At 46.5% G+C, this 12979-nt stretch overlaps 2 protein-coding genes across 3 annotated transcripts in view; one reads left to right on the top strand and one right to left on the bottom strand.

Moving 5' to 3' along the window:
• GALNS (galactosamine (N-acetyl)-6-sulfatase) overlaps positions 1-1491 on the bottom strand; it is a 65743-nt gene extending 64252 nt beyond the window's left edge. Inside the window, exon 1 of the mRNA XM_029075342.2 lies at positions 1366-1491. Within this exon, the coding sequence (XP_028931175.1) occupies positions 1366-1470 (105 nt within the window). The 5' untranslated portion in view covers positions 1471-1491. The remainder of the gene's footprint in view (positions 1-1365) is intronic.
• Positions 1492-1682: 191 nt separating this feature from the next.
• TRAPPC2L (trafficking protein particle complex subunit 2L) lies at positions 1683-11291 on the top strand. Of its 2 annotated transcripts, none has more exons than XM_029076033.1 (5): positions 1683-1789; positions 6121-6293; positions 7382-7469; positions 8501-8580; positions 10000-11291. In XM_029076033.1, exons 1-5 carry the CDS (start codon positions 1757-1759, stop codon positions 10043-10045), a joined length of 420 nt encoding a protein of 139 aa, XP_028931866.1. In that variant the 5' UTR covers positions 1683-1756; the 3' UTR covers positions 10046-11291. The 2 variants fall into 2 exon arrangements, with proteins under 2 accessions (XP_028931866.1, XP_028931865.1); XM_029076032.2 differs by having other exon boundaries at positions 1703-1789; positions 6030-6293.
• The last annotated feature ends 1688 nt before the right edge of the window (positions 11292-12979 follow it).

The following is a 12979-nucleotide window of genomic DNA, read 5'->3' as shown; positions in this document are numbered from 1 at the left end:
GCTTAACAAATACCAACATTACTACATATCACTGAATGAATGACTATCTGTTGCCCGATTGTCCCTTCCAAGCGCTTAGTGCAGTGCTCTGCACATCGTAAGCGCTCAATAAATACGACTGAATGAATGAATATCTGTTGCCCAATTGTCCCTTCCAAGCACTTAGTGCAGTGCTCTGCACATCGTAAGCGCTCAATACGACTGAATGAATGAATATCTGTTGCCCAATTGTCCCTTCCAAGCGCTTAGTGCAGTGCTCTGCACATAGTACGCGCTCAATACATATTATTGAATGAACAAATGAATGTCTGCTGCCCAACTGTCCCTTCCAAGCACTTAGTGCAGTGCTCCGCACATAGTAAGCGCTCAATACATACTAATGAACGAATATCTGTTGCCCAATTATCCCTTCTAAGCGCTCAGTACAGTGCTCTGCACATAGGAAGCACTCAATACATACGACTGAATGAATATCTGCTGCCCAATTACAAGCGCTTAGTGCAGTGCTCTGCACATTGTCATCGCGCAGTGAATACGACTGAATAAATGACTGTTGCCCAACTGTCCCTTCCAAGCGCTTAGTACAGTGCTTTGCACATAGTACGCGCTCAATACATATTATTGAATGAATGAATGACTATCTGTTGCCCAACTGTCCCTTCCAAGCGCTTAGTGCAGTGCTCTGCACTCAGTAAGCGCTCAATACATACTACTGAATATCTGCTGCCCCATTGTAAGCGCTTAGTGCAGTGCTCTGCACATAGTAAGCGCTCAATAGATACTGCTGAATGACTATCTGTTGCCCAACTGTCCTTCCAAGCGCTTAGTGCAGTGCTCTGCACACAGTAAGCGCTCAATACATACGACTGAATGAATGACTCTCTGTTGCCCCATTGTAAGCGCTTAGTGCAGTGCTCTGCACATCATAAGCGCTCAATAAATACGACTGAATGAATGACTCTCTGTTGCCCCATTTTAAGCGCTTAGTGCAGTGCTCTGCACATCAGAAGCGCTCAATAAATACGACTGAATGAATGACTCTCCGTTGCCCAACTGTCCCTTCCAAGCGCTTAGTGCAGTGCTCTGCACACAGTAAGCGCTCAATACATACGACTGAATGAATGACTCTCTGTTGCCCCATTGTAAGCGCTTAGTGCAGTGCTCTGCACATCAGAAGCGCTCAATAAATACGACTGAATGAATGACTCTCCGTTGCCCAACTGTCCCTTCCAAGCGCTTAGTGCGGTGCTGTGCCCATCGGCCGCGCTCAAGAACTACGACTGGCTGAGCGAACGAGCAGGGCGGGTTCAAAAAACACGACCGAAGGGCCGAAGGAAGGAGGGAAGGCGTGCGGGCCCTACTCACGTCGTCCATGAGGAGCAGCAGGACGTTGGGGGGCGAGGGGGCGGGCGCGGCCGAGGACAGCGGCCCCAGCGAGGCCCACACCATCAGGACCGGCCACGGAGCCATGGCCGCCGTCGCCTCGCGCCGCCTCGGCGCGCGGACGGGGGCCGCTCACGCGCCCGGCCCCGCCTCGGCGCGCGGACGGGGGCCGCTCACGCGCCCGGCCCAACCCTCGGCGCGCGGACGGGGGCCGCTCACGCGCCCGGCCCAACCCTCGGCGCGCGGACGGGGGGCCGCTCACGCGCCCGGGCCCGCGAGCCGCCCTCCCCGCCAATGACGGGGCGGGGCCCGCGCCGTCACGCGGCCGGCCCACGTGACTCCCCTCCCGCCGGGGTCGGCGGCCTCTCCCAAGATGGCGGTGTGCATCGCGGTCATCGCCAAGGAGGTGGGTCCCACCCCGGGCCGGGGCTCCCACCCCCCTCACACGACCGGCAGCCCGGGACGCTAACCCACGTTGAATTATAATAATGGCATCCGTTAAGCGCTTCCGAGGTGCCAAGCACTGTTCGAAGCGCGGGGGGAGGTACCAGGAATGAGGCCGTCACGGTCTTCATCCCATAATAATATTGGTATTTGTTAAGCGCTTATTAGGTGCCAAGCACTGTTCGAAGCGCTGAGGGAGGTACCAGGAATGAGGTGGTCACAGTCTTCATCCCATAATAATAATAATATTGATGATTAAGCGCTTACTAGGTGCCAAGCACTGTTCTAAGCGCTGAGGGAGGTACCAGGAATGAGGTGGTCACAGTCTTCATCCCATAATAATAATAATATTGATAATTGTTAAGCGCTTATTAGGTGCCAAGCACTGTTCGAAGCGCTGAGGGAGGTACCAGGAATGAGGTGGTCACAGTCTTCATCCCATAATAATAATAATATTGATAATTGTTAAGCGCTTATTAGGTGCCAAGCACTGTTCTAAGCGCTGAGGGAGGTACCAGGAATGAGGTGGTCACAGTCTTCATCCCATAATAATAATAATATTGATAATTGTTAAGCGCTTATTAGGTGCCAAGCACTGTTCTAAGCGCTGAGGGAGGTACAAGGAGTGAGGTGGTCACAGTCTTCATCCCATAATAATAATAATATTGATAATTGTTCAGCGCTTACTAGGTGCCAAGCACTGTTCTAAGCGCTGGGGGAGGTACCAGGAGTGAGGTGGTCACAGTCTTCATCCCATAATAATAATATTGGTATTAAGCACTTATTAGGTGCCAAGCACGGTTCTAAGCACTGGGGGAGGAACCATTAATGAGGTGATCACAGTCTTCATCCCATAATAATAATATTGATAAATGTTAAATGCTTATTAGGTGCCAAGCACTGTTCTAAGCGCTGAGGGAGGTACCAGGAATGAGGTGGTCACGGTCTTCATCCCATAATAATAATGATATTGATAATTGTTAAGGCTTACTAGGTGCCATGCACTATTTTAAGCACTGAGGGAGGTACAAAGAGTGAGGTGGTCACAGTCTTCATCCCATAATAATAATTTTGGTATTAAGCGTTTATTAGGTGCCAAGCACGGTTCTAAGCACTGGGGGAGGAACCATTAATGAGGTGGTCACAGTCTTCATCCCCTAATAATAATATTGATAATTGTTAAATGCTTATTAGGTGCCAAGCACTGTTCTAAGCGCTGAGGGAGGTACAAGGAGTGAGGTGGTCACAATCTTCATCCCATAATAATAATAATATTGATAATTGTTCAGCGCTTACTAGGTACCAAGCACTGTTCTAAGCGCTGGGGGAGGTACAAGGATGTGAGGTTGTCCCACCTGGGGTTCACAGTCTTCATCCCATAATAATAATAGTAATAATATGAGTATTTGTTAAGCGCTTCCTAGGTGCTAAGCACTGTTCTAAGCTCTGGGGGAGATACAGGGTAATGAGGTTGTCCCACCTGGGGCCTACAGTCTTCATCCCATAATAATATTAATAATACTGGTATTTGTTAAGCGCTTTCTAGGTGCCAAGCACTGTTCTAAGCGCTGGAGGAGGTACAAGGTAATCAGGATGTCCCACGTGGAGCTCACCTGGGGCTCACAGTCAGAGGTCATGGGTTCTAATAATAATATTGGTATTTGTTAAGTGCTTACTATGTGCCAAGCACTGTTTTAAGCACTGGGGGGAGATACAAGGTAATGAGGTTGACCCACCTGGGGCTCACAGTCTTCATTCCATTTTACAGTGGAGGTCACTGAGGCCCAGAGAAGTTAAATGACTGGCTCACGGTCACATAGCTGACAAGTGGCAGAGCCAGGATTCATTCAATAGTATTTATTGAGCGCTTACTATGTGCAGAGCACTGTACTAAGCACTTGGAATGGACAGTTTGGCAACAGAGAGAGACAGTCCCTGCCCAGTGATGGGCTCACAGTCTAATTGATTCGAACCCATGACCTCTGACTCCCAAGCCCAGGCTCTTTCCATTGAGCCACACGGCTTCGCAGTTTAGACTGCGCGCCCATTGGACAGGGATTGTCTCTTATCTGTGGCCCAATTGTCCATTTCAAGTGCTCAGTACAGTGCTGTGCACATAGTAAGTGCTCGGTAAATACGATTGAATGAATGACCCGGCTTCTAATCCTGCTTCTGCTTGGCCCAGTCGGAATGGGGATTAAGACTGTGAGCCCCATATGGGATGCTGCTTAGAAGCAGCGTGGCTCAGTGGAAAGAGCACGGGCTTTGGAGTCAGAGATCATGAGTTCAAATCCCAGCTCTGCCACTTGTCAGCTGTGTGACTGTGGGCAAGTCACTTAACTTCTCTGTGCCTCAGTTACCTCATCTGGAAAATGGGGATGAAGACTGTGAGCCCCACGTGGGTCAACCTGATTCCCCTGTGTCTTCCCCAGCGCTTAGAACAGTGCTCTGCACATAGTAAGCACTTAACAAATGCCAACATTATTACTATTATTATTATTATTATTATTATTACGAGGACTGCATCCGAACTCATTAACTCATCCTTACCCCGGCGGTTAGAACAGTGCTTGGCACATAGTAAGCACTTAACAAGGACCGTAATTATTAAGGCACCCAACTTCTTTGTGCTTCCATTTCCTCATCTGTAAAATGGGGATAAAATGCCTGTTCTTCCTATAGACTGAGCCCTTGTTCATTCAAAAGTATTTCATTCAATAGTATTTATTGAGCGCTTACTATGTGCAGAGCACTGTACTAAGTGCTTGGAATGGACAGTTCCCTCCCTGTGGGAGGGAGGGACAGTGGCTGATCTGATTCTATCCACCCCAGAACCTTTCATTCATTCATTCCGTCGTATTTATTGATGTGGATGATGGAATTTAAGTGCTTACTATGTGCCGAGCACTGTTCTAAGCACTGGGGTAGATACAAGGTCATCAGGTTGTCCCACATGGGGCTCACAGTCATCATCCCCATTTTACAGATGAGGGAACTGAGGCATAGAAAAATCAAGTGACTTGCCCAAAGTCACACAGCTGACCAGTGGTGGAGATGGGTCTGGACCAAGCACCTTTTTTTTCATTCATTCATTCAGTAGTATCTATTGAGCGCTTACTATGTGCAGAGCACTGTACTAAGCGCTTGGAATGTACAAATCGGCAACAGAGACAGTTCCTGCCCATTGATGGGCTTACAGTCTAATCGGGGGAGACGGACAGACAAAGACAATAGCAATAAATAGAATCAAGGGGATGGACAGACATCTCATTAAAACAATAGCAATAAATAGAATCAAGGTGATGCCCATCTCATTGACAAAATAAATAGGGTAATAAAAAATATATACAATTGACCGGACGAGCACAGTGCTGAGGGGAGGGGAAGGAGGGGGGAGGAGCAGAGGGAAAGAGGGGGGAAAAGGGGTCTTAGCTGAGGGGAGGTGAAGGGGGGGGTAGAGGGGCAGCAGAGGGAGCAGAGGACAAAGGGAAAGCTCAGTCTGGGAAGGCCTCTTGGAGGAGGTGAGCTCTAAGTAGGGCTTTGAAGAGGGGAAGAGAATTAGTTTGGCCCCAGAGCTCTCCCAGTCAATCAGTGCATTTGTTGAGTGCTTACTGTGTGCGGGGCACTGTACTAACCGCTTGGGAGAGTACATTCATATTAATGTCTTTCTCCCCCTCTAGACTGTAAGCTCGTTACGGGCAGGGAAGGTGTCTGCTTATTCTCTTGTACTCTCCCCAGCGCTTAGAACCGTGCTGTACGCAAAGTAAGCGCTCAATAAATGCCATTGATTGGTTGAGTACAACAGAGTTGGTAGACGTGTTCCCTGCCCACAGGGAGCTCACATTCTCAAAGGGGAGACGGACATTAATGCAAGTAAGTCAATTACAGATATGTACATAAGTACTGCGGGGCAGAGGGTGGGATGAATATCGAATGACTGGAGGCCCTCCTGTGTGTGCTCCCTAAATATGTGCCGAGAGACTAAATTACACTGCCGTGCACAGACTAAGGCACGACTACGTTTCCCCGATGCTGGTTGAGGAGCTAATCCCTTACTAGGGGACAAAACTCAAAATAAGCAATATACTCTTAGAGCAGGTAGTGTGAAGACATTTGGGGATATGGGAGATTAATGGCATATATGATTTTTGTCTTGGTACTATTATGAGTAACTGAGTGATCATTAATTTTTTTTATTTTAGTTTAAACATGAAGGGGGCATTAAAAAAAAAAATCAAAGACTCAAGTTCAACTTTCCCCTCATTCAACTTCAAACGTCATCCTCTGTTGCAGAATTATCCTCTCTACATCCGAAGCATTCCCACAGAGAGTGAACTGAAGTTCCATTATACAGTACACACATCCCTTGATGTTGTAGATGAGAAGATCTCGGCAATGGGAAAGGCCCTTGTGGATCAGAGAGAGCTCTACTTGGGGCTTCTGTACCCCACAGAAGACCACAAAGTGTATCTTTTAATGCTTGTCAGAGGTATCTTGTAAGGGAAAGAAGTTCTCTGCCATTTGGGTCTTTACATCATCAACTTCAAGGCGGTAGATTAAGGGCTTCAACTGCAGGGCTTCCTTTGAGGTCATTTGGTACCTTAGACCATGAATGCAGAGTACAAAGAGTGGCCAGTTGGTAATTATCTGGTAAATCTGGGTAGCAACTCAAAGAACTAATCTAGATCACTCTGGTGATGTAAACCCATCTCAGGCTGGTTTACAGAAAAAGTGGACATTTTCTCCATCGTCATTTTGCCTCTTCCCAGTGAGTCTACCTGCAGAGAAACTCAAATGATGTTTTCATGAGGCCATCCCTTCCAGCAAAAAGGCACCCCATTCCTCCTTCCATTTAAGAATTTCCCCTAGAATCACCATCCAACTCCCCGCCAATTGTTTAGTCCCTTATGACACGAGTCCCTCTTTTGTCACATGGTACAATGGAGTACGAAGTAGTCAGAGCAGAAATGAAACGGAAAGGAAATGCTACATAAAGACTTCTTAATTACTTTGGAGTCTAGCCTCCAGTGGTTTAAGAAAGCATCACTTGTAGCGATTAAAATTACTTTGCCAAGAGAACACCATAACTTTGGAAAGGCAGCAAGGACGTCTGGTCGCCTATCCAGCGGTGAAATGGTTCACAGGGCTGCGTCAATCAGTGGTATTTATTGAGCGCTTACTGTGTGCAGAGCATGGTACTTAGGTGCTTGGGAGAGTACAGCACAAGGGTTGGTAGACATGGCCCCTTAAAGCAGAACAGTTGATTTCTTATATTTTTACATGTGGGGACTGTGCAACGTGGGTTTGTAACCATTCTTAGGTGACCAGAAGGTGAGTGTGTAGTAAATAATGCAAAGTATCCGAAACACTGTACCTTATTACCCCAGTTTTGCAAGACTGTGATGGTTTTTTCCAAAGTGGCTGTGGTCACAGCAGTGAAAGCATGAACAGATGGACATCCACGTGCACATTCTCCGTGTCGGTGCTTGGTTTGCTTCGTTTGCCATCGGAACAGTCCCCGAGTTGAAAGCATGTTCCCTAACCAGCTGCACAGCTATGGCTATGTGACAAATTCCAAGGTGAAATTTGTCATGGTGGTAGATTCCTCCAACACAGCACTTCGAGACAATGAGATCCGCAGCGTAAGTACAGGAAACCTGGAAGCGCCTTACTAGGTCAGCGCTTTCTGCCTTTGTCCCCTTCGTTGTAAAATGCCGAGAAGCCAAAAAATCTGGCCCAGTAGTAATAGTATTTATTACATGCTTACTGTGTGCAGACCACTGTACTGAATGCTGGGAGAGAACACACAGGAGGAAATTAGACATGGTCCCTGCCCCTTGGAGGGCTCACCGTCTAAGAAGCAGCGGGACGAAGTGGATAGAGCAGAGCCCTGGGACTCAGGAGGTCATGGGTTCTAATCCTGACTCTGCCACTTGTTTTGCTGTGACACCTTACTAAATGCTGTAATTACTGTGGAGGACAAGAACAGCAATAAGATTTGAAGTTCTCCACACAGATGATATGTGGCTTAGAGTGATGCCTGGGGCAAGCAGTAGCAGTTGAGTAATCTATTCTGCCACCTCCCACTCTCATGGTAATGGCACTGAGGGAAGGGCAGGCTGCCTCCCCTCCCTTCCAAAATACCTCACTTCTCTGGACCTCTGTAAAATGAGGGTTGAGACTGTGAGCCCCAGGTGGGACAGGGCCTGGGTCCAACCCTATTTGCTTATATCACTTAAATACCACTATTAGTATTATTATTAAGAATAGTATTTAAGTGCTTACTAGTGATAGCTTCCCCTCTCAGGATCACACCTGGAGTTTCCAGAACTCTACCAGTCTCAGCTATGGGAAGGGGAGTCAAGCAAAAGCATACCCATTCCATTCCTAGCTTGAGCAGGGGCTAGTGAATGTCGGCTACAGATCAAACCTCACCTGCGCTGGGCAGCAGCGGCGAGGGAGTCGGGGGTGGAGAAGGCAACGATAGACCACTAATGTATTTTTACCAAGAAAACTCTGTGGATACACTACCAGAATGATTGCAGGTGGCGAGTTAGGCATTCTGGGAGAGACGTGTCCTTGGAGTCACTATGGGTCGGAGACGAGTCGACAGCATAAAGCAAGAAGTGATAGCTTGGGACTTGTTCATTAAAAACTCTTTTGCATCTCTTAGATGTTCCGAAAGCTGCATAATTCCTACACCGATGTCATGTGCAACCCCTTCTATAACCCCGGCGACCGTATTCAGTCCAGGTGAGTGAACTGCTTCCAGAGCCTCACCCAGGAGCAACTTGGGACCCGAAGGCAGGCGTGGCAAGGGGTCGTGGATGTTTGAGAGTCCCCGGATCCTCCCTAAACTTGAGGGGTGTCCCATTCAGCCCCCTAATAAGGCCCCAGGATTTCACCTTGAGGCCCAGCTGTGGTTCTGAGAGTCCCGGGTCTGTCCCCGGCATATCATGATCTGGGGAAAATTTTCCTCAGTTGGAAAATGGGGATAAGATCAGTTGGAAGCCTTTGGGGGATAGGACTCTGGCCGATCTCACAGACTTATAGCTGCCCTAGCCCTTAGACCAAAGTAAAGACCTTACTAAATGCTATAATTACTATGGAGGGCAAGACCAGCAATAAGATTTGAAGTCCTCCACACAGATGATATGTGGCATAGAGTGATGCCCGGGGCAAGCAGTAGCAGTTGAGTAGTCTGTTCTGCCACCTCCCACTCCCACCTAAATAACAACCGAGGGAAGGGCAGACTGCCTCCCCTCCCTTCTAAATAGCTCCAAGGACAAGTGTCATGTGGAGTGGGGGAAAAGCACCACTGGGGTTTAATACCATCATCTTTTCCCCCGATGAGTAGGAAGGAGGTTGTGTGTCCATTTTAAGCAACTGCATTTAAAAAAAAACAGCCAACACAACTAGGCTGTTAGGCATTAACCTACTCACTTGACCAGACCCCTCCAAAAATCACTAGCCCTCAGAATGCTTTTGCCAGGAAAGCCAGTTTAGCTCCAACCTTGTTTTGTGACTGCTTTCCATTGGAAGTTAATTTTGATCATAATACTTAAGCCTCAGTGAGTGAAACACTGGGGTAGGTATAATCATATTGGCCATCATCTGTTTCCACCTGAGGTTCACAGTCTTATCCCCAGTTTATAACTAAGGAAACTGAGATCTGGAGAGGTTCAGTGACTTGTGCTCTTGTGCTCTTTCCCCTATACCACTTGCAGTCAACATCTCCCCATTAAAAATGGAGAGCAGGCATTGCATGGGACAGGATTCCTAGCTGGTAAGCATAGTGTCCTGCCTCTGGGCTCAGGGCATTTCTATGCCAGCTCAAGCCCAAGTGCAGATCTGTGTGGAGAAGGGCCCCCCAATCCTGAGGCCGCACACAGCAGGATTCAGGTAACTAATTGCAAAAGTCAAGTTGAATGGAGTCAGGGCACCCAAGCCCCCACTCTAACCCCAGCTCCATGAAAACACTGCTTCTGCTTAAAGTAGTGAGCCTAATTCAGGTTGACTCAAGCGTTTTTTCTACAAACATTCAAAAAAGCATGGGTTAAATGGGACAGAATTCACCAAACCACTGGTTTGGAGCAGTAGAAGCTTGTGCTTTGGAGAGTTTCTCCTATTACGGGCAAAGTCACTTACTCCCTTGCTCTGTTTGTGTTGCAGGGCCTTTGACAACATGGTAACATCTATGATGATGCAGGTTTGTTGAGAAGGCACCTTGACTCTTCCAGTTGTGTTTTCAGAGAAATGCCATATTGTATAGAATTGTATTATGGAGATGTATATATCATCATTTGGCTCATGTGTAAGTGCTGCTTTGTTTGAATGGATAACTTATATGTATGGACTTTTTGTATGAGGATGTGTCAAAACAACAGCAGGTAACATTAGCCACTAGTAAATCTCTCTCTTCTTCTTCATTGCCTGAGTTAAAGCCTGACCACTTCCCCAGGACTGGGAGCAGTGGGGTATAGGAAGCATGATACTTTGCCAAACCTCTAAAAGGTTAGGGTTTGTTTAATCCTTTGACTGGTGCTGGAGAAAAAAAAAGTCATTTTCTTAACTACTGTGTGAAAATATTTTTTTCCCTATTTTTAATTCTTCCTTGCATCCCTCACTTGAAAACCTGAACCCCTAATTACACCACAACAAGCCGGGAGAACATAACTCTCCCATAAACTATGTTCTTCCTAACATTTTTCCCCCACACCCCTCCACACCACCTTTTATTGCAGTAGCCTTTCAACTTCCAAAGCTGACTTTACACTGAGAGTCAGAGTCATTACAACAGTTGAGTGGATGCACCTGACTCTTCAATCATTGAGCACTTATGTGCAGAACATTGTACTAAGCACTTGGGAGTTTCCACAGGCTAAGCAAACTAACCTATGGCCATCTTTGGGAAAACTCCAAACCTTCAGCAGTCTCTTGCCAAAGGAAGTGACTGTCTGGTCTGCTAAGGGAAAGTCTGACATTAAGTGCCAATTTAACATTAGTTGGGGATTGCATTTTAGACAGGTTCAGCCTCCTGCCACCTCTGAGCCCTCCACAGGAATCTAGAAAGTACATAATAGCTTTTCAGACCTCTCTCTTTTCCCTCCCCTCCTGCCTCTCAGTAATTTCCAGAACCAGACTGGAGCAGCAGTGCCTAGCTGGCAGCAGTTGGGTGGAGAGTAGAGAAGGAAAAAAGTCCCTGTCAGTTTGGTCTTGCTCAGCTGCATTGTGGTACCTTATAATAAAAAGTTCTGTATCCAGTTATTAGGGTCAAAAAGTAGTCTCTATTGGCAACAGTACACAGAGTTCCTGCAAAAGAGAATTTCTGGCAAATTCCCTTTTTTCATGGCTTGATTCTGGTTTTGGCAGCCTTGGTGGCTAGTCCTACTATTCTACGACTACTTATACAGTAAGAGCTAAAATACTTCACAGATTAAATAAAATCTATGCCCATTAACCAATTTTACTTTTCTGATCTTTCCTTTTTCCCCCTCAAAAAGTAAAAATTCAAGTCCTGTTACTGTAGTGTCAAATCCCAATAATAGTAGACAATGAGATAATTTGGTCTTTTTTTTTTTAAAAAAAAAAAAAAAAGACCAAAGTCCCAGAATCCCATTTTAACTGCCACTCAATTTATTCCATGCAAGTGACCTTTGTTTCCTTGCTCTAATTCTGAAAAGCTCCATTCAAAAAGCCTCAGCACAAACACTTGGTTACCTGCCTAGTAGGGGCCTTCACACCTCAGACTATAGTCTTTGAGGAGTGCCATCCATAGAGCTCTTTGCACCAGAAGCAGAGTCCTGCATTTCACCCCCCCCCCAAAGTAGTGGAATTACATTTCTAAAATAAGGTTTGGAAAACTAGTGTCTGACAGCTTAGTCTGCATGTGAACCCCTGGATTGGCTCAAATCCTTCAACATAAAGCATGAACTGAGGGCCAGAACTATAGGCAGTACAATCTCTCTCTCTCTCTCTCTCTCGTGGATTTCTTCCTCTCCAAACTCTGGTATACAAGGAAAAAAAAAATACAGAAGGAAAATAATTCATTTTACCTTTCTGAAGTTGAGGATTGGTTTAGAGGGAGAAGACACTTTTATAGACTGAATAACCAAAACAGCTTTATGATGTAGCCTGAGAGCTTGTCTTATGACAGAGTCCTTCATGACCCCTTACCTCTCAACTAAAAACTGGACAGGCTTAGAGGAAGTTCAAGTCTCATACTTATGAGCAAGCAAAAAGGCTGGAACAGTTTACTCTTAGCCCTATCTTGTGGGAGCTTGGACAAGTCACATGTTTAGTCTCAGTAAATGGAGAGTTTTTCCTGATCCTATCCACTTCACAGGGCTATTGAGGTAAAGCGAGAATTGAGATGGAAAAGTTACAAGTTATTGGGATTCTCAGCTCGTACAACCTGAAGAACAGAGTCAAAGTTTAGATTCCTTCAGCCTTCCCAATAAGGTAACACAGAATAGTTATAGGACCCCAGATAGAACAGCTAGTTTCAGCTGTTAGCCCAATTCTTGGTCCTTCCTCCAGCAGGCACATGAACAAGAAAGTCTTTACAAGCAGACAACGTAGCTCCCCTTAGTAGGTCTAAAAGGCTGTTGGCCGAAGCTCGGGTTGCAACCGGGCCTACAAGAACACAGAAACGCATGGTGGTACAAGAAATTGCTCAAGGACACGTGCACTGGGAGCATTCTTTTAAGTGGGGCTTGGTGAGAAGCCAACCCCCTGCAGTTTAAGAGAACTGGCAGTATTCCTTTCTAGAAGAGTTTGGGACAGTTTCCCCTCCTAAGTCCATGCAGCTCAACTGCTCATGATCCAAAGTTTTCTTTCCCACCCCTTTGTGTGTGTCCTGTAAATATTTCAGAGGAGGAGGAAGACATCCATTTCCCTTTGACATTCGAGCAAGAGGGTGAGAGGATGGAAGGAATGGAGTAAGACCATGATTGGCAAAGTTCATGGTTTCTTGTACAAGAGCATCCAGTGCCTGTAATAATGTAAAATCCACATGTCTGTACCAACCACATCTGGGTAACAGCTATTGTATGCAAACATTCAGGACATTGCTGCTCAACCTAAGCTAGATGTTGGCAGGGGAAGCTACAGTAATATTACTGTCATCCCTTGACTGTTTTAATTCTTCCCA

The sequence above is a fragment of the Ornithorhynchus anatinus genome, chromosome 11, assembly GCF_004115215.2.
Source record: "Ornithorhynchus anatinus isolate Pmale09 chromosome 11, mOrnAna1.pri.v4, whole genome shotgun sequence".
Taxonomy (NCBI): Eukaryota; Metazoa; Chordata; class Mammalia; order Monotremata; family Ornithorhynchidae; genus Ornithorhynchus; species Ornithorhynchus anatinus.
This window is presented reverse-complemented; position numbering and strand designations above follow the sequence as displayed.

What these genes read in the sequence shown, in the direction of transcription:
- TRAPPC2L (XM_029076032.2), top strand. Translation starts at nt 6,037, where the DNA reads ATGAAGGGGGCATTAAAAAAAAAAATCAAAGACTCAAGTTCAACTTTC. An exon ending in CCCACAGAAGACCACAAAGT is followed by an intron (nt 6,294 to 7,381) that starts GTATCTTTTAAT and finishes CCAGCTGCACAG; the next exon opens with CTATGGCTATGTGACAAATT. An exon ending in GGCGACCGTATTCAGTCCAG is followed by an intron (nt 8,581 to 9,999) that starts GTGAGTGAACTG and finishes TTTGTGTTGCAG; the next exon opens with GGCCTTTGACAACATGGTAA.